Here is an 18,932-nt window from a genome sequence, read left to right on the forward strand (position 1 = left end):
TCAGCCAGCCAAAGACTATGCACCTGGAGGGGAAAGATATGCATCCGCTATCTTGATAGGTAATCGTGACGGAGGGATCAGCAAGATCCACGGGGCTCTTTTAACCCCAGATTTCCCTCTTCCCTGTCGACGTGATTTTGGGAGGTTTTGGGGTGGAAGTGCAGTTGCATCCATTTCCTGCAGAAATTCGACAACGATATATTCCTTGCATACTCAGACGGCCAGCTTATTGGGACGCCTTCCATGTCGATAGAGCAAAAGGATATCTCGGTCGAGAATAAAGATGATCACAAAACCTCCGTAGAGGAGCCGGGGGTCGGCGATGTGGACGACGTTGTGCTCGATCCGAAAAAGGAGAAGAAACTCCTGATGAAACTGGACCTAGCCTTTATTCCCATTATTATGGTGACATATCTGTCATGCTTCTTGGATCGCACAAACATCGGTATGTCGTATATGCTACTGCAAGTCTCAGGTGGCGGAGCTGACCTCTCCACAGGTAATGTCAAAGTCGCGGGGATGCCGGAGGATATCGGGGCCTCCGAGACTCAGTTTTCGACCGCCGTGTCCATCTTCTACGTGACTTATGTCCTGCTAGAATCACCATGGGCGGTACTGATGAAAAAGCTTACACCCCGCAATATCCTAACTGGGCTATGCATCGTCTGGTCGCTAGCGACAATCTTTACGGGGTTCGTGGAGAACGTCGCTGCACTGTACGCTACACGATTGATTCTGGGTGCTTGCGAGGCCGGGCTTTTCCCATGTCTGAATCTGTACCTGGCGATGGTCTACCGGCGGGAAGAGCAGGCGAAGCGTGTCTCCTACCTTTTCAGCTCCGCAGCTATCTCTGGCGCCGTGGGAGGTTTGCTGGCATACGCACTACTACATATGGACGGGCTAGGAGGAAAGGCCGGATGGAGGTATTTGGTCCCCTCCCTTCTTCTTACCTTGGCATAATTAACCACGAAATCAACCAGATGGGTCTACATCATCGAAGGCCTCTTCAGCATTGTCTGCGCCGTCCTTATCTGGTTCGGCCTCCCCAACGATCCCGCAGAATCATACTTCCTGACTGCGGAAGAGAAATGGATGATGCGCGTGCGTAACGAACAACGCCGCAAATACATGGGCAGCGACAAGTTCAGCTGGGAGGAAATGCGGATCGCACTGCGCGATCCCAAACTGGCGTTGAGCGCCGCCACGCAGTTCTGTCAGGACATCCTGCTCTACGGATTCAGCACCTTCTTGCCAACAATTCTGCAAGACATCGGATACAACTCACTGATGAGCAATGTGTTGACCGTGCCAGTCTATATCTGGGCCGCAGTCGTGTTTGTTGCGGTGGCGTATTGTGCGGATCGGTTTTCGCGCTTTGCCTCCGTAAGTTCCCTCGTTCTGATCAAAATGTGGTGACCAGCGTGGTGATGAATGTGCTAACGTGCGAGCATAGTATATCCTAATCGCCAACATCTTCGGAATAATAGGCTACATCCTCCTCCTTGCCGTGTCGAACGATCCCGTCCGGTATTTCGCCACCTACCTCTGCGCAATCGCCAGTTACACCTGCGTCGGACTAAACGTCGCCTGGCTGAACGTCAATTTCGCACCACAATACCGTCGAGCCCTGGCAGTCGGCGTCCAACAGACCATCGGAAACTGCGCGGGCATCGTCGCAGGACAGATCTACCGCAAATCACCCTATGTGCTGGGCAACTCCTTTTCCTTGGGATCGATATGCGTGGCGCAGATCCTGGTGTTCGTACATGCGATGTACCTGAAGAGGGAGAACGCCGAGAAGGAGAGGATCATCGACGGGAAAGAGGATACGCGGAGGGTCAAGACCGGTGACGCGGAAGTGGAGTTCAAGTATCATTACTAGTCACCCCTGTTCCAGTGGTTCAGGGGCACTTTTTGCAAATAGTTATGTCATTCATCATATTTTCTTCTTATTTCTTGGATATTCTTTCTTGGGAGTGAGGGTTGTACGTACTCGTCATTGGTCGATGGGCACATGACGTCATGACGTACGTATACGTGAGATTATTTCTTAGAAGAGAAGAAAAAAGGTACCGTAGGATATATTTATATGGATCTCCACTGGTGTCAGCCTTATTATTCCAAATTGGATAGATTGATATAATTTGACCTCCAAATATTACTGCTTGACGAAGTCTTTCTGAACCATTGGCCGACATTAGTGCCTACTACCAAACGAACCGAAGAAAGCACAACTTAAAAAACAACATGGGCTCCTGCTTCTCCCTCCTCGGTGGCAGTAATCGCCGGCATCATATGAACCCCGGTATGGGAATAGGCGGAGGCGGATATCCACCGCCGCGAAAACACGAGTTCGGTCCGGGTGCTGGCATGGGAGGAGGGTTTAATTCGGGACCAGGAGGATTCGGTGGAGGACATCATCATCACCATTATCACCATCGCCATGGTGGTGGTGGTGGTGGTGGTGGTGGTGGACTTGGCATGGGAATGGGTGGCCATGGCCATCATGGAGGTATGGGTGGAGGGGGACCTGGGTTTGGAGGTGGGCATCATGGAAGACATCATGGAGGGGGCCTTGGTGGACTGGGAGGACACCATGGAGGGCATCACGGTGGAGGAGGCTTTGGTGGGCATCATGGCGGTGGACATCATGGAGGAGGCTGGTAATATCCTTTTTCTGCATGGGATAATGGTACGTCTCTATCTGGTATGATTACTTTCAGCCGTGCTGACGAGATCAGATTAGATATTTATGTGCTTGTATGGCTTTTACGACCTGTGTTAATGATTCTATATGTGGTTTGAAATTCAACTATGATTCCTCCACAATACGCTATGGCTTCTAAGGCTACTTGGTGTCGTAAACTAGATTTTGGCTTGCAGCCGGAGACAAATAATCTCCCAACGGAATCAATTTCCCCTAGAATGACCTTTAAGGAGTGTGTCCATCTTGTCCACTACATTTACAGCGATGCCCCAAGTCATGGCGGACACATCACCGCGATTAATAATCTCGTCGAACTGATTCTTCCAGAACAATAAACGCTCAAGATGCATGGCAGTGAGACTCCAGTTCTCCTTGGACATCCCACTATACGCATTTTGCCACCATGGACCGCCCTGTGAAATATTGTTTGGTGTACCAGAGTACCAGAGTCGATGAGCGGCGTGCACAAGCCAGATACCCGCAACTGCAGCTTTCTGATCAAGATGCTCAACCGCACGTATATCCCTGGTTACTACTTCCTCGCCGTTCTCTTGGACGATCGTTCCCTCGGTGACCTCCTCTATGGCTGCCGTAGCTTGCCACGGAATACTTATGAGATAGAGCTCGGTGAGTAGTGCAGCGAAAGCATGTGCGTTGAGGTACTCTTGGAATTCTGCTTCGTTGCTCCAGAGATCTGGTAATGTTAGCCATGCTTTGCGTGTGCAATAGACAGTTGCAGGATAGAACTCACTTTCGTGAAATGGTGGCAGGTGACGATCGATCCGATTCAGACCGTCCCATAGGAAGACTATCCGACGAGGTTCGTGATATGCATCATTGTCATCTAGCATGATGACCTCTGGGAGCTGCGTTAGAGGGAGCTTTTTTAGCCACATGATTATCCTCGCGAGCTGCGAATGTCCATCCCTATCACGATCTAGCTGGCCCGCAAGACGGATGAACCCTTCCCAGACGTGCTGAATGAATTCGTAAGCCTCCACAGGTTGGCTCCTGGTCGCGTAGTCCGTGTAGAGGTTATCCAGCTCGATCGCTGCCAGGCGGGGGACACTAGCGTTGCTAGCTCCTATCGTACCATGGAGGATGGCCCATATACGAAGGTTCAGGGTCTGGGTCATAAGGTAGTTCAGCATTTGAGGCGTTGGAATCTTTGTAGGATTGGAGATATGTAAGTTATTAGATGATGAAAGTTGAGGTGTGATGGAAAAAGGAAGATTGGTGTAGGCAGGAGAAAAGATCTGTTAAGTAAACTGTGATCTGATCGTTGCCTAACTAACAAAGGAGGTCCTACCAGTGAATAGCAACATGCTTCCATATGATTCCGTCGCAAAACTGTGGGTATAATATTACAACGTTGAGAAAATAAGGATGGCATTCTTACTTTGGCATGTTGTGATCCTAAAGATGATATTGATATGGCGGTAGGGCTACAGAGAGCACGTGAGTGAACTCCAGATACTTCATTATGTGATTCCTAGTACTATTTCTATCAGACATGTTAAACCTCCCCGAAGCCCGGCGATCTGTACCCTCCTACAATCATTCCCCACTTCCAAATGACCAGGTGTAATAAATAGTTTTCAAAGTCTTAAAAAATTCACAAATCTTCCACAGTTGGCTCAAGTTTCGCTTCATAGTCTCGCGGAGTCAGCCATCATTTTGTAACCAAGTAATAGCATGATCATATACTGTGGAAATTACCGTTCTTCCAGACAATTTCAAATTGCAGTTTGCCTTCTTCCGCCTCTAGCATCGCCTGTATGGCGCAAAACCACTGCATTCTACAGAACACGTATCCCGTGATGGTGCGTCCGTCTCGTTGGAACGAGTATCTCAGCTGGTGGTTTAGGCTGTTAAAGTCGCACTGCTTGAGAAGTATCTTCTTCCAGTATCGATAGTCAAGATCCCAGATAGGAAGTGTGTCTTTACTGGTTCCATCCTGCCAGATGCACCAGGCTCGCAGAAAGGCGCTCTTTTCGGGATCCACGCGGTTGATGACTTCGATAGGAGTATCTTCCTGGATTTTCATTTTTGCGCTATTTGAATGCGTGAGGGCGTAGTAAATCAGGATCAAGAAGCAAGAGACTGTAAAGAGTAGGCAAATCCTGAGATGTTCTGTAGACCTGACAAGGAAAATACAAAAGCAATCGATAGCTTGGGGTAGGCAAGCGTGGAACAGAGACGCTAGTAGGTACTGACATGGTTGCAGACCTTATTGGTTTGTTCGATTGGGTAGCTTTGCCAGACGCTGCTGGAGCCTGACAGAGTGAATCAAATGAAACTAGTCCTGGATTCTGTGTTTTTGTTCTTTATCTTCATCCCCTGTTCTTCCTCCTTCTCTCACTCTGTCTCATTCATCATCTCCCAACCACCTCCATCATTCTGACAATCTATTCTCATCCAACTATCACCTTGACACTAAAAAGTGAGATACCCTCGTTCTGTTTCATATTTGAACCGGGTGTACAAAGTTTGCATCATCCTATGACAGTAGTAGAACAGACTAACCCGTAATTCTAGCCTGCAACAAACATGCCCCGAGAGATAGCCTGGGACACGGCCTTCAAGGTCCACAACCGGATGGATCGCAGCAAAAGCGGGATCTTTATGGCCTGGGACTTTGCTCGGGTCTGGGATGGTAGAACCATGTATGTCAGGGACCTCGACTATGTCAAGTGGGTCACCGCCTTGATGGAAACTTGCGATTTCGATCCAGAAGTCCATTACGCCCGATACACCGTTTACTGTGATACCATTGAGGTTACCGGAAATATCTTTTGCGAAGCCCACTGGCACTATGCCATCGGAATGAACCTCGAACGCGGCCTTGAGTTTGATATTGTCCCTAAGGACGGTATGTACTTGGATTCAGCTTTGAAACTATGAAACAGGCTGCTAACACTTCAAGGCCAACTTGAGACTAACCATGATGGAACTCTGAATGATACGACCGGCCGTGAAGAGTTCTTGGCCTGGGTTGATAATCAGTACATCTCTGATTGAAGATTACCAAACGCGTATCCTGGATTTGCTGGTGGAGATCGTGTTGAGGGCCGTCGTGAATGTGCACTTGGAATCGATCGTCTTGACGTAACTTTGTTGCGTTCGTTGTGTTGACTTTGTCTGCCTATCCTTGCGAGATGACAACGCTGGTACTAGTCTCCTGGTGAGCTACTGCTTCTGTATTCGGGCAATGTCTGGTGGTTTTTTACGTCCGCAGTTTGAGACCAATTCAGTGACTTGCTTTTACTATTCTCCCGTAACCATGTCTCAACTAATAACACCCCTGGATACTGGTTGTGGGTGAAAGGTTGTTTTTAGCTATGGGCATATCTAGTCATCTGGTCAATGTATTCCATACACGATCGCATTACTTAGATTCTCGCCGTTGTGCATCTCCAAAGAGAAGCAATTCGTACAATTTCAAGTGCGCTAGAACAACAAGACATCCATAACATCCGATAAAGCATGTTTCTCACTCTCCCCTCCACGAAATCAAAAGCTTCATACAGCAGACCGAGATACTACATAAATTAAGAAACTATAAAGAGAACCCTACCACCAGCTGTCTGAATACCAACAACGTGAACCGCTGTCCAATAATCAATCAATCAAGCTCGCTTTTCTCAAAAGTACCAGAAAAGTCAGATCCACACGACGGCCGTCGGCCTCCATTCGTAAAGATGTTTATCTTCTCATGCAACCATTCTAACAAAGGTAAGCACATATCTCTAGCCAATTTCTTATAGTAGCAGAGGAATCTCACCGAATTTGTGAACAAGCTCGAATTCCAGATCAGCCCCGTTCTTCGACATCATATCAATAGCAGCGACAAACTGCTTCTCACAGGAAACATAGATAAGCTGCTGTGAGCCTTCGCTCAACGAGAGTTTACACCTGATCCGGTGGCGCCTAGTGGAAAAGCCGCATTGACTGTTGAGGGCTCGCTTCCAGCTGGAGTAGCTGAGCTTTGCATAGTGGTTATTCCCCCCCAATTATCAACAAACGAGTAGAGCTTGAAAATAGCGCCTCGGTCAGGATAGACACGGTTGCGCACGATGATACGCGTGTCATCTGACTTGGTCTGCTTGCTCAAATTCACCATGGCTGGGACTTGCCGGTGTTGTCTACATTAATGGTTAGTTGGATTATACTATCTTTAATGTAAGTTGTGTTGACATGGGATATACCTGTCTTGCACAGTGTGTTTGTGATTTTGTGTTCGTCTCTCCTGGAGCAAAGTGTTGATTTTCTAGGGGGACAGCAGGGTGGACTGGATAAGAGGGGTAGTACTCATAAACCCGACCATTCCGGTGTCTGGTTGCCATTATGATACCATAATCACCTAACGTATTACGTAGACGAGGCTCACTATATCATCTGTGCATCACTGACAGGTGCCTCAGGACCTACGCTCTTACCTCGTGATTCTACTCGTGCATTAGTCAGGGCGACAGCTAAATCACACAACTCAAGATCAAAGCTTTCGTTCCTATCTTTTATTATCTCTCGGAGACTTAGAGCGAAATATGTTGAGACTGGCGATAAAATGCATCAATATAATCAAATATAACCCGGCGAACGTCTCCTATGTGCATCTCTGCAATGGCTGTCCGCATACTTCCACCAAACGGAGGCTGATTCAAGCGAATGTGATATATTACTGCGAACTCAAGCCTTACATTGACCTTCAATTTCCTGTGGCTGACTTCGAGGATCTCTCAATTCCAAGCGATATCTTGCCTTAACGAACCGTGGTCTTCCTTCGTCTTCCGCTTAATCACTGCATATGTTGGATTGCCGATAGGGACAGAGTTGGCTTCAGAGGATAGGTATGGATATCTTGTTGACTATTTGGGATACCGGGAAGTACGATAGATACTACATTGTATACCATTACTATCGCTTAAGCTAAAGACTAATGACCATCATACCAGCACCCCATCCACCTTCTAAATCCACATCACTCACCATATGACAACCCAACCATCTCCAACGAATCCTTCCAAAGCCGGGTCTCATCCTCCGGCTTATATGTATGATTGACAAACGTCCCAGGAAAGTCCTCAGTGCCTTCAGGGCCACGTATGGCCTCGGCACATTCGGCAAGGTATTTTCCGCCTTGACCTTCCAATTCCCTTCCAACTGCGGCCCACACCGTTGTTGCAGCACCCTGCTCCAAGCTCTTCCATAGAGAGTTGAATTTCGTATTCTGGAGCAACTGATCAACCTGCTCTGTACTAAGGTATGCCCCCAGACCAGTGGCGATGATGCCGGGGTGAACGCTGTTTGCATGCAGTCCACGAAAGCCATAGCGACGGTCGAGTTCATTTGCCATGTACGTAACGGCAAATCTTCGAGTGTCCGTATGCAGGCCATGGTTCATACTCACCTTTCTGGAAGCTATAGTTATCGGACGCATTGAGACCCTGATGTCTGTGTGAATCAGAAGACACGTTCACCACGCGAGACTGGAATTCAGGAGTGGTGGCGGCAAGCATGGCCGGCTTGAGTAGATTGAAGAGCAGAAAATGGGAAAGGTAGTTCGTTGCGAACTGCAGCTCATAGCCATCCGTCGACAGACGGAGTTCCGGCACAGCCAGGATACCGGCGTTGTTGATTAGGAGGACTACTTTGTCGGTCTTGGAGAGGACGGTCTTCGTGGCGTTGAGTACACTCTCAAGGGAAGACTGGTCCATTTGGACAAGTTCCATCTGGTCCGGGTTGAAGAAATCTCCTAGGGCGGTTTTTGCTTTTGTCAAATCCCGCGCTGTGAGATACAGGGTTGCCCCGGTTGCTGCGATGGCTCGGACTGTTTCGATGCCGATGCCGGACGAGACACCCGTGATTACGGCAGATTTGCCAACAAGCTTGCCTTCCATCTCCGCATCTTTGACAATTTGGAGTGCTGTTGGGCGGGCGTCGCCAGCGTCCTGGGGATTTGCAAGAGCTTCGGCGTAGCGAGACATGATGGTTTATAGGAAGATTGATTCAGTTGTGCAGTGAGTGATGGCCAGAAGACGATGTTCACAAGATGTTACGGTTGCTGATGAAGAGCACGCTACGTATGAAAACAGGAGGCATTTATATTCAACTATAGCCATGGATTCCTCAGGTAGTACAGAAGTGGCTTGGAGCTGGCTGACCGTTTTTCCCAGATTGGGAATAGCGGGAGAAGTGGAACAAAGAACGCTGCAGTGGCTGACAGCTTTTACCTTGTTGGGATAGCCGGAGCATCCCATGTTTGGCCCCCAACGGAGTTAAGATGATACAGCGGACTAAAAGTAATCTGTTAGTGTATCACACTCCCCGTTGTACCATACCTTTGAATATCGTTGAGTATGGCCGGTATCTCTCACTTCCCGACGCCCGATCGTAGTGCAGTGGGACCGGTGGGTCACCGCGCTATGGCCGCAGATGAGAAGCGACAGCGCAAGAAAATACAGAACAGGTTGAACCAAAGAGCGCGCAGTGAGTGTTGCCGCCTTCACTGAGCCCTGGGAGGCCCTGTCAGTCCAATGTACTCATACCGGGTCAGGACTTCGTCTTCGAGAAAAAGATCAGGGCGATGTAACCACTAACCTGCGCCCATTCCGAGTCTATCGCTGGCGACTCGAGAATGAGAGTCATAACACGCCAGGCATAAGTAGCAAACAGCCGAGTCGTGGTCCCGTCCAGAATAATATAGACAGGCGTGAACACCCTGCACCTTGTCCTCCTGCCGAGCCATTCTCAAACTCCAACCAAGCACGGATGGTTTCGCATCGGTCATCCGAAACGGGAGTTTCCCTACCCGCGGACCACTTGCTACATCTTATTCAATTTAATGTGCTCCGGGGAGTCCACCGTGCCAAGTATATCCTGGCAGAGTGCTCGGCATTTGTCATCCCAGGTATAGAGAAAGATGAGATCCGCCCCGGCCACGTTTGGTTCCTCGGTACCTCGATGTTTTTCGCGACAAGGCCCGGTCTCCCTGAGAGGCTGGTTCCGACATCACTGCAGATGGATATTTTACACGCGACGTGGATCAATTTCTTGCCGATCCCGAAAATGCGAGATAATCTGATTGCAAAGGAGACTTGCTATGATCATGCGGACTTCATAAGAGACTTGCTTGGGGAGAAAGTGGTCGACCACATGTTCGGCTCCCTATGATCTAGCAAGCCCTCCATTGCCAGTAAATTAGCACCGAGAGAAGGGGACGACGACGGTGTCACTGCCTCGAGACAGGGACTTATCCTGTGGGGAGAGCCGTACAGAGCAGAGAGTTGGGAAGCGACACCTGGGTTCATGCGGAAATGGGCGTGGGCTATGGAGGGGTGCGATGAGTTGATTGCATCGAGCAATCGATGGAGGATGATTCGAGGAGAAGACGCTATTCGTGTCTCTTTATGCGACTAAGCGGTCCGCTCGCCTACGATTTTAGATGATATGCTCATAATGCGTAAATTATACACCCACGAAGCTTCAAGAAGCATTGGTCTAGCGTCTAGCTTACAATCCACTGCGCATGAGGACAGGAGCCCATGTCTTCCACCAGGGGATCGACTCTCTCCGTAATCCAGCCGGAGGCGACCCCGTCCTTCTGCGCGCCCCACACGGGCACATGGGATGTCCAACACTTCCCATCCGTATAACTATACTGTACACATTTCTCATCACGATAGCAGAGCACCCGGCACTCCACCAGGCTGAGACTCGGCACCCCCCGGCGTCTCACCAATGCGATTATCCCAGCCGGCGACTGTGCCTCCCAACTTCGGCCGGACGATATGTCGAAACACATCCTGATACAAGACCGGCTCGTGATTCCCCTCGCGGGACCATTTCCGCTCAAACTCCCAGAGTTCTCGAATCTGCTCGGGCCCCAGATGATGATACGCCACTGGCGCATAGCACCACGGCTTCTTGTGATAGCCCTCGGAGAAAAAGTCCAGCTCGCTCGGCTGCCCCGAGATCAACACCGGCCAGGCCCACAGCATGCCGACGCCCGCATCCGCCATCAACTTGCCCAGCACACAATCGCCCGCCCAATGATCCCTCGTCACGCGGTCCCACGCATCCACATCCTGCCTCCGCAGCGTAACCGCCGCGCGCATCGCCGGATTGGACAGCACAAACCCGGACCCGCCATGCGCAAACACCACATCGGCGATCTGCATCTGATTCCCTAGGTAATACGGCCGCTGGTGCTCCAGCTTCGCCAACCAGGCCAGCAGATTCGGCCAGAAGAAATACGTGTCGGCCTCCATGAACACGTACCATTTTGCGTCGTCGCGCGCCTTCAACGTCTCCTCGATCATCGGCAGGAACTTCCACTTGTCCAGCTTCCAGCCGGGGTTGTTCGGTTTGCCGAAGGCCGAGTTGGTGTCCGGGTTCATGTCGGAGGTGGTCAGGGCTGTGCGCCCGGCAGCGCGCACGCGGTTGTAGATGCTGAAGTCGGGGTTGGATTGTTTGACGTCCTCTGCTACGGTGTCGAGGACGTCGTGCAGCTGGACGTTGTGGATCGTTTCGTTGTAGTCGGAGAAGATGATGTAGTGTGGGACGCAGCGGAGGGTGGTTTGGAGGTGAATGGGGACTTTGTCGCGGGCTTCGGTGACGCCTGTTTTGAGGACGACGAGGACATCCTCCAGGCCGGGGAGGCTGGGGCAGTCTGCGTCGGCATTTTGTTTTCGGTGCGGGAACGCGATCGGGGACGAGGCATTTCGATGAGTGAGATATATGAATAGGATGACCAGGAGACCCAGGATTGGGCTGATCCAGGTGATCCGCGGATGACGAGCAGGACGAAAGGCCGTCATGGAGCTGAGGGATTGGCGCCGAGGAGGCAGCAGCAGCAGCAGCGGGCGAAAGAGGCCATGTTGCGACTTAAGAAGCCCACGGGCAACTCGGACTCGTGCTTTGTGTGTGTCGTCGTGGGGACCAGGCCAGGCAGGCACCCCTGACCCGGTCGCGCAGCTGACGTGGACGCCGATTGATTGATTGATGTTCCTTCTTGCGATGGTTATGTGGCTTGTCGGGTTATTGGACGCTTTCCTGCGCCCGCAGTGGGCCTGTGGGGTCCCGCAGGCCAATAATTTATTTCCCTATTATTTTTTCCAAGGCCTCGACCCAGCGTCCAAGCGCCAGATGTCAAGGTAACCTTGGTCCCTGCAAGATAGACTCCAGTTGGCTCTCCGAGAAACTCAATTGTGAATTTGGGCTACCACGACATGGATAATCACCAGTCAATGTGCTAATATATATTCTTCTAGTCATGAGAGCCAAAGAGCTTCCTGAAACTTTTGGGTCTACCGGAAATGAACTTGTCTGCCAGCAATCGTGGTTATACGCTGAGAACAGTTGTTATTCAAGTATGGCTTGAATCCATCACGTTGCAAATTTTACACCTTTATCTGTCTTCGAGCAAAAGGATACGCCCCAAGATTCAAGTTTCAGAGCGCTTCTAGGAGTATTAAGATTGTCCTTTACTCAGCAATCTTTATAACAGTTGAAATGATCAATATCCATCTACTTCGCTCTACACGCAGTCCAAAGCACGGCTTGTTCAATGTTCATGGGATAGGTGTCAAAAAGGCTCACCATCTGAATATTCACGATATGAAACGCCGAACAATTGACATCTAAACACAGACTGCACTCTTATGTTTATTTCCTGCTTCCGGACGACTGTCTATCGAATAAGCCTAGTGCAGTTGAAAATTCACCAAACCCTCGATCTCTAAAGCAAGAACCGGAATCCACGACTAACGGCCACCTCAGCCCCTTCACTACTACCAGCATACGCGGGCAAATTGGCCCCCTCCTCCTGATCCAGCTTCTTATTCAACCTCCCGAGATAAACGCGAAGAACAGTTGAAAAAATGATCGTCATAGCGCACATGGCGATATTGACACTAAACGCGGTAATGTATCGCGGCGCGGCCGAATCTTGTCATTGACTTGGTCAGCAATCGTGGACACATGGTCGGCTTTTCTGACTGGGGAGCCTACCAGGGTAAAGATAAGGTGTGTAGATCTGGGCCACGTTACTGAGACAATTGATCAATGCCAATGCAGCTGCGCGTTTTGCGGCGGGGCGGGGCAGGACTAGAATCGTTAATATCGGACACCTGTTATATCGTAAAAGGGAATGTCTTACTGTTGGAGATGTATCCAAGGGCAACGACGTAGCTGGCATAGATACCACCGAGCATGATGCACATTGCACTGTGAGCCTGTGTCAATAGCTGCTTATTTGTAGTGCAAGCTGTGCGGACTTACATGTAACGAGCGGCAAAGTTGTTTCCGGCCATGTATAGGATGAATGATACGATAGCGAAAATGGGTGGAAGACAGAGATGAAGGTATCGCTCTCCTGTGCGGTCTGCTTTCCAGGCATGAATCAATACAATGATTGTGCCTATGAGATATGGTGGCGTCGTCAGGAGTAAGGTGTCGATGTTATTCTTGCCAAGTCCGGCCATCACACTTGGAATGAGTAAGTCTCGATGTGCAGACAACGAGCTATGGAGCTATTCGGGAGAGAATCTCATACCTTGGGAAGAAAGTGGTTACAGCACCGGATGATGTACAGCCGTAGATGACGCCAAGCAGTAGCCAGGTTTTCGGGTCTCTGATCGGACATACACTGTTAGTTTGCCGGCCAAGCTCCAGGATAAATGATCGATCTTACAAGATAGCCAGTTTTGCACCATGTAACATGCTTTGGTGCTCACTGTCGACCCAGTCGTCTTCACCGATATCTTCTTCCAGTCTCCAGGCCGCAAGCGCCTTCTCATCATCACTTAACCAAGGTGTCGTTCTGGGGAGATCAGGAACGATGAAGAAAGCGAATAAAGCGACAAAGATCTAATAATATCAGCACTACTATTTCCTCTGCTGACGTAGCGGCCAGACATACCGTCAGTGCGCCCTCGATTATAAAGAGCCATCTCCATGCTGCGATACCTCGGGCGCCGTTCAAGCCGCTTGTGATTCCAGCGGAGATTAGCCCTGAGAATGCACCTGAGATCAATGATCCGGCGTATAGTAATGCGGTCCGTTTGCCTAGTTCCTTCCTTGTGTACCATGCTGATAGGAGATAGAGACAGCCAGGCTGGAGGGCATTAGCAACTTAGAGGGATCGGTAAGTGGGAGCCAGTGTTTTCTCACGAAGTAAGCAGCCTCAATAAAGCCAAGGAAGAATCGCACGGCCAACAAGCCCCCGAAGCCCTTTGTGGCAGCAGTGGAACAAGAGATGACACCCCATACCACCATGCAGGATGGCAGGTAAATCGAAGGCTTGCCAAATTTGTTGAGAATCATGTTCGACGGTACTACTGTAGTTAGCCCTTGGCATTACCGAGAAGGTTGCAAGGCTTAGGTTTACCTTGCATCAGGAGATATCCGACAAACAAGATGCTAACGCAGACCTTTGAAGCGTGGTTAGATTTCGAAAATGAATATCATTTCCTGTTCAGTGGAAATGAACCTACCTGGTATTCTTCCCCCTTGAGGTTTAGGTCATCTTGCAGTCCAGCTAACTTTGCCGCTGCAATGTTGTTGCGATCCAAGTAGTTGAGGATGTACATAACCAACATGATTATCAGGAGCCGAGTGTCAATTTTCCTGACCAGCGCTTTTTCCCGTCGCGCTCTGTCTTCTGGAGACCAATCCATCAAGGCCGTCGGTACTGACCTCAGGTCTTGATCCTTGGGATTATCGACGCCATACTGCTCAATGTGATTACTTCCAGGGTCCTTGGCACTGGCCATAACTTAGGATTCTAATTTTCGGTTTAACTCAAAATATTCAAAAGAAAGAGAGCCAAGAAACTTCCAAGAGAATTGGTGGATGGAAATACGTAAAGAGCAGAGCAAAGCGACCAATATAAAGTTCCTGGGCATGGCCAAGCTCTGGGTTCCAAATCTCTGGGGTAACCAACATTCCCCGTGGGGTAAGCTATTGGCCCAAAATCAGCGCAGAGGCTAGTACTTTTCCAAGGATTCAAAGGTTACGTTTCCAGAAACGGCGTATACTGCATATCCGAGTAGACGCCCCACAGGAGACGGATAAGTGGATCCGAGATCGACCGCGCTAGGAAAAGGAGCCGTCAATCAAACGTTCTGACACAATTCATGGCATAGTACATGTGTGGTCAGTGGCATCAATCACTCATAGGGCGATATGGTGCCTGTTTGACCGGATTTGCTACATCCTCTTGCTTGAGAGTCCACCCACTATGGCTACTAACGACAACCCTCCGTATACTTACAGCGAATGTTAACTAACCCTCGACCTCATTGATTCAGTGAAAATATCATACTAGTGATATCAATGCGTGTTTGGTAATTGCCTTGCATTTTGCATGATGTCGAAGCTTCTTTCCCCAGAGAGGCTACAAGTGTGATTCATTCTATAACAAATTGTAAACTTCATAACTCTAATGAGAAGGAAAGAGACTACGCGTCCGTATATATATACATGCGGTCCAGCTTGAGAAAGGCACAGTTTCAATGGTTGGCAAGCTTCTTCTGCTCCGCAGCCCACGCCAATGCACTTGCACGAGCGCTGGCCTCGCCGACTTCGTCAAATATATCAACACCGAGTCTCGCCGGGAAGTTCATGCGTTGATGCTTCTCCAGGCTCTGTATAGCTTCGAATGCGTCTTCGGGAAGTACGAAGTCTGATGCAGATGACGTATTAGCTCGGGCTACGCAGATATTTGTGACAATTGAACAATTCAATTTGTGAGATCTTACCATCGAAGTTACTGCGAATTCGCTCGGGCGTAATGGACTTGGGAAGAACCGCCGTCCCGCGTTGAACCGCCCAGCTGATCAAGACTTGCGCCGGTGTTTTACCCAGTCGACGGGCAGTGTCAATCACCAAGTCATCGTCAACGGCACTAGAAGGAAAATATGAGTAAATAAGCCTTCCTTTCTTATGTAAGTGCATGGACATACCGAGGAATGTTATAAATATTGTTTCCTAAAGGAGAGTAGCCTGTGATGACAATTTGCTGCGAAAGGATATCAAGATCGGGATCAGGGTCACAGTATGCCCGAATGTGTCATAGAGAGCGCACCTACATTGTCTTTAGACCACTGAAGCAATTCTCGTTGCTGGAGGTACGGATGGGCTTCAATTTGGTTCACAGCGGGCCGGATTTTGGCACTAGAGCTAGGTCAGCTTATAGACGAGTGCTTCAGTCTGGACAATGTCATATACGTCTTGAACAATTCCTCAATCTTGGCCTGGGTGAAGTTGCTGACGCCAATTGTGCGAATCTTTCCTTGCTCCACCAGACGTTCCATCGCCGCCCAGGTGTCCTTGATCGGTACATCAATCACGTCGATGAGGCCTGTCTGGGCATCGACCGGCTGAATGGTTTCATTGGAGTGTCGGAAGGCTACTGGCCAGTGAATCTGCGCCAGAAATCGATCAAGTTAGTAGCCTTCTCGAAGAGAAACATAGCAGAATATAACTTACCAGGTACAGATCCAGATAGTCCGTCTGCAGATCAGCAAGTGATTTATTCACGGCTTCCTCGACATGCTCAGGTTGGTGGTGGGTGTTCCATAGCTTGCTGGTCAACTACAGAGTTGAATCCGGTTGTCAGTAAGTAGCACGGGATGCTTTGCGGACAGCAGGTGTGCCGCCTTGGGCATACATACGAAGATTTTGCTGCGCGGGACCCCGGACGCCTTGATTCCATCTCCCACCTGCTTTTCGTTGCCGTATACAGCTGCCGCATCGATGTGTCGGTAGCCTGCTTCCAGAGCTGTCTTCACCGCCTGACAGACTTCGTCGTTCTTCGATTGCTGCAGCACCCATATCAGTAATTGACCGAAGGGAATACTCTCCTGTGTCTGGTACATACCCATGTGCCCAGGCCAACGGCGGGCATGCTGTACCCGCTACTCAGCTTGAAGGTCCGACCTGAAGCCATTGTTGCATAAAAAGATGATTCAAGAATGAAAGAGTAGGGTTAGGAATGTATCTGTGTGTCCGGAGAGAGGGCTTAATCAAAACGTCAAAGGCACTAACAATAAACGCGTCAAAGAGATCGTTTTGCTCGTTGATAAGTGAAGCAGCCGAGATTCGGATAAGTGAGCGGAAACCAGAATATGGAAATGGTTCCGGATTCCCTTAACTTCCCCACTGCAACCGCCCGAACTCGAGATATCCTTGATTCCTACCAATAATAGATGAGATGATGTTGAAACTTAAAAATCTAGATTGTATAGATACTCAAAAGATCCGTTGAAGGTATATGACGAGAGATATAGAGCTTTTAAGAAGTACGGTGATACGTCAGGTTGTATAATAGATCTAGCTAGAGTAGAGTAGATACTTCTCATTCGGCCAAGTCGCTGGTACCTGCTTACCAGTGACGCCAAAATCAGAGCGGGTTCGGGTCGGGTGCCTGTCAAGAACCCGGTCTGCCGACCACTCATGGTCTTGGATACCAGATTTTCCGAGTACACGCTTTTCCGATATTACGACAATAGGTGACATTCGAGGCTCGGGTCCGAAATGCGATCGCCTCGGCAAGTACTGGCTGTACGGAAAATATTCCAGACCCCTTTTGTACGGTCCTCACATTGTTGGAGTGGACGAGTACTGCCGTCAAATGACTCGACTTTTATTAAGTTTTTGATTCCCATTGACGTAGCGAAAACGCGAAGTCAAGCTGGGTGCTTTCCGTAGTCGTTGCATTCAGATTGGAAATCTCAATTGTCAACCGTCCTCATCCATTCACAGGTAAATCAAACAACGGAATGGCTCCAATCAAGCAGATCGAATATTTTAGAGTGCCTCCGCGATGGCTGTTTGTCAAAATCACAGACTCCGAGGGCAATGTCGGCTGGGGTGAAGCTTCACTAGAGGGTCATACTGAAGCGGTTGAAGGTTGTCTCGACGCCTTTGTCGAGCGATTTGTTGGGTTGGATGCTAAGTATGAACCTTTTGCGATTCTCTTTTTCCTTTCTTTGACTGCGTACTCATTTCTGTTTAGTGACATTGAGCATATATGGCAGAATGGCTATCGCATGGGTTTCTACCGTGGGGGGCCAATCCTAATGAGTGCTCTGTCCGGCATCGATATTGCTCTATGGGATTTGAAAGGTGAGCTCGAGCAACACCTACCGCACCGGTATCGTGGGCTGATTCCTTTCATAACTCTACAGCGTCACGTTTTGGTGTGCCCATATACGAGCTACTCGGCGGGAAGGTCCGTGACAAACTACGGGTTTATGCTTGGATAGGAGGGGATCGCCCTGGAGATGTAGAGGCACAAGCGTGAGACTTGGCACCTGAATTGTCTTCATCATTTTATGTAAACTGATAGTCCTTTTGCACCCAGTCGCGGTCGTATCTCACAGGGATTCAAAGCAGTGAAAATGAACGCGACCGAAGATCTTGGATGGCTAGACTCACCCGCCGCGCTCAACGCATCCGTGGAGCGTCTGAAGACCGTCAAGTCTCTGGGTTTAGATGCCGGTGTGGACTTCCACGGCAGGGTGCACAAGGCAATGGCCATCCAGCTTGCACATAAGCTGGCTCCGCACGAGCCGTTATTCATCGAGGAGCCCTTGCTCTCCGAGCACCCAGAGTCGGTGGCTGCTTTGTCCAAATTGGTCCCCATTCCGATTGCGCTTGGCGAGCGCCTACACTCTCGCTGGGACGTCAAGCCATTTCTAGAATCGGCTTCTGTCAGTATTCTTCAGCCTGATATCAGTCACGTTGGAGGTATTTCCGAGCTGCGGCGCATTGCCATCATGGGTGAAGCTTACGATGTGGCTTTGGCACCGCACTGTCCTCTCGGCCCGATTGCTCTAGCTGCCAATATTCAGGTTGATGCCGTGTCGGCGAATTTTGCGATTCAGGAAATGAGTGTGGGCATCCACTATAATCATGGCTCGGCGGATATCGGGACTTATATCAAGAACCCCGAAGTTTGGACAGTCAAGGACGGCATGCTGGATCTTATGCGGGGTCCCGGTCTAGGCATAGAGATTGACGAGGAGAGGATTAGAGCTGCAGCAGTTGGTGCCAAAGCTTGGAGAAGCCCGTGCTTTCAAGGTCCTGGGGGTGAGTGGAGAGAATGGTAAGATGTATCTTCCAGTCACGTCGCGGTGTTTTTCAGATAGCCCACGGGTAAAAATCCTAGAATCATGATATAGATGGCCCATTCGCAATTAAGAAGAGTACTACGGCAAGA

The 18,932-nt window shown here is 49.6% G+C and overlaps 12 protein-coding genes across 12 annotated transcripts; 5 read left to right on the forward strand and 7 right to left on the reverse strand.

Moving 5' to 3' along the window:
• Positions 1 to 243: 243 nt before the first annotated feature.
• Positions 244 to 1,882, forward strand: ABOM_004571 (MFS transporter; the record flags this gene model as incomplete). Its single annotated transcript, XM_022531700.1, has 4 exons — positions 244 to 445; positions 500 to 923; positions 981 to 1,383; positions 1,454 to 1,882. 4 exons carry the CDS (start codon positions 244 to 246, stop codon positions 1,880 to 1,882), a joined length of 1,458 nt encoding a protein of 485 aa, XP_022390250.1.
• Positions 1,883 to 2,443: 561 nt separating this feature from the next.
• ABOM_004572 (uncharacterized protein) lies at positions 2,444 to 2,785 on the forward strand (the record flags this gene model as incomplete). Its single annotated transcript, XM_022531701.1, has 2 exons — positions 2,444 to 2,692; positions 2,747 to 2,785. 2 exons carry the CDS (start codon positions 2,444 to 2,446, stop codon positions 2,783 to 2,785), a joined length of 288 nt encoding a protein of 95 aa, XP_022390249.1.
• A 125-nt stretch (positions 2,786 to 2,910) lies between these two features.
• On the reverse strand, positions 2,911 to 3,858 carry ABOM_004573 (uncharacterized protein; the record flags this gene model as incomplete). Its single annotated transcript, XM_022531702.1, has 1 exon — positions 2,911 to 3,858. One exon carries the CDS (start codon positions 3,856 to 3,858, stop codon positions 2,911 to 2,913), a length of 948 nt encoding a protein of 315 aa, XP_022390248.1.
• A 464-nt stretch (positions 3,859 to 4,322) lies between these two features.
• Positions 4,323 to 4,754, reverse strand: ABOM_004574 (uncharacterized protein; the record flags this gene model as incomplete). Its single annotated transcript, XM_022531703.1, has 2 exons — positions 4,323 to 4,363; positions 4,415 to 4,754. The coding sequence occupies 2 exons, from the start codon at positions 4,752 to 4,754 to the stop codon at positions 4,323 to 4,325; spliced, it is 381 nt and encodes a 126-aa protein (XP_022390253.1).
• Positions 4,755 to 5,257: 503 nt separating this feature from the next.
• Positions 5,258 to 5,728, forward strand: ABOM_004575 (uncharacterized protein; the record flags this gene model as incomplete). The annotated part of the gene is made up of 2 exons (XM_022531704.1): positions 5,258 to 5,579; positions 5,634 to 5,728. The coding sequence occupies 2 exons, from the start codon at positions 5,258 to 5,260 to the stop codon at positions 5,726 to 5,728; spliced, it is 417 nt and encodes a 138-aa protein (XP_022390252.1).
• A 604-nt stretch (positions 5,729 to 6,332) lies between these two features.
• ABOM_004576 (uncharacterized protein) lies at positions 6,333 to 6,830 on the reverse strand (the record flags this gene model as incomplete). The annotated part of the gene is made up of 3 exons (XM_022531705.1): positions 6,333 to 6,433; positions 6,492 to 6,679; positions 6,733 to 6,830. 3 exons carry the CDS (start codon positions 6,828 to 6,830, stop codon positions 6,333 to 6,335), a joined length of 387 nt encoding a protein of 128 aa, XP_022390195.1.
• Positions 6,831 to 7,688: 858 nt separating this feature from the next.
• Positions 7,689 to 8,694, reverse strand: ABOM_004577 (short-chain dehydrogenase/reductase; the record flags this gene model as incomplete). Its single annotated transcript, XM_022531706.1, has 2 exons — positions 7,689 to 8,079; positions 8,114 to 8,694. 2 exons carry the CDS (start codon positions 8,692 to 8,694, stop codon positions 7,689 to 7,691), a joined length of 972 nt encoding a protein of 323 aa, XP_022390254.1.
• A 372-nt stretch (positions 8,695 to 9,066) lies between these two features.
• Positions 9,067 to 9,880, forward strand: ABOM_004578 (uncharacterized protein; the record flags this gene model as incomplete). The annotated part of the gene is made up of 2 exons (XM_022531707.1): positions 9,067 to 9,196; positions 9,264 to 9,880. 2 exons carry the CDS (start codon positions 9,067 to 9,069, stop codon positions 9,878 to 9,880), a joined length of 747 nt encoding a protein of 248 aa, XP_022390229.1.
• A 503-nt stretch (positions 9,881 to 10,383) lies between these two features.
• Positions 10,384 to 11,526, reverse strand: ABOM_004579 (glycosyltransferase family 31 protein; the record flags this gene model as incomplete). The annotated part of the gene is made up of 1 exon (XM_022531708.1): positions 10,384 to 11,526. One exon carries the CDS (start codon positions 11,524 to 11,526, stop codon positions 10,384 to 10,386), a length of 1,143 nt encoding a protein of 380 aa, XP_022390228.1.
• Positions 11,527 to 12,446: 920 nt separating this feature from the next.
• Positions 12,447 to 14,481, reverse strand: ABOM_004580 (MFS transporter; the record flags this gene model as incomplete). The annotated part of the gene is made up of 10 exons (XM_022531709.1): positions 12,447 to 12,655; positions 12,719 to 12,814; positions 12,867 to 12,934; positions 12,989 to 13,195; positions 13,263 to 13,340; positions 13,401 to 13,576; positions 13,629 to 13,823; positions 13,880 to 14,043; positions 14,097 to 14,139; positions 14,203 to 14,481. The coding sequence occupies 10 exons, from the start codon at positions 14,479 to 14,481 to the stop codon at positions 12,447 to 12,449; spliced, it is 1,515 nt and encodes a 504-aa protein (XP_022390212.1).
• Positions 14,482 to 15,219: 738 nt separating this feature from the next.
• ABOM_004581 (aldo/keto reductase) lies at positions 15,220 to 16,658 on the reverse strand (the record flags this gene model as incomplete). The annotated part of the gene is made up of 8 exons (XM_022531710.1): positions 15,220 to 15,392; positions 15,469 to 15,614; positions 15,673 to 15,728; positions 15,799 to 15,883; positions 15,926 to 16,134; positions 16,199 to 16,303; positions 16,384 to 16,530; positions 16,590 to 16,658. 8 exons carry the CDS (start codon positions 16,656 to 16,658, stop codon positions 15,220 to 15,222), a joined length of 990 nt encoding a protein of 329 aa, XP_022390213.1.
• An 832-nt stretch (positions 16,659 to 17,490) lies between these two features.
• ABOM_004582 (galactonate dehydratase) lies at positions 17,491 to 18,822 on the forward strand (the record flags this gene model as incomplete). Its single annotated transcript, XM_022531711.1, has 3 exons — positions 17,491 to 17,836; positions 17,899 to 18,010; positions 18,075 to 18,822. 3 exons carry the CDS (start codon positions 17,491 to 17,493, stop codon positions 18,820 to 18,822), a joined length of 1,206 nt encoding a protein of 401 aa, XP_022390210.1.
• Between the last annotated feature and the right edge of the window lie 110 nt (positions 18,823 to 18,932).

Source organism: Aspergillus bombycis (assembly GCF_001792695.1).
Source record: "Aspergillus bombycis strain NRRL26010 chromosome Unknown contig00031, whole genome shotgun sequence".
In the NCBI taxonomy this organism is placed as follows: domain Eukaryota; kingdom Fungi; phylum Ascomycota; class Eurotiomycetes; order Eurotiales; family Aspergillaceae; genus Aspergillus; species Aspergillus bombycis.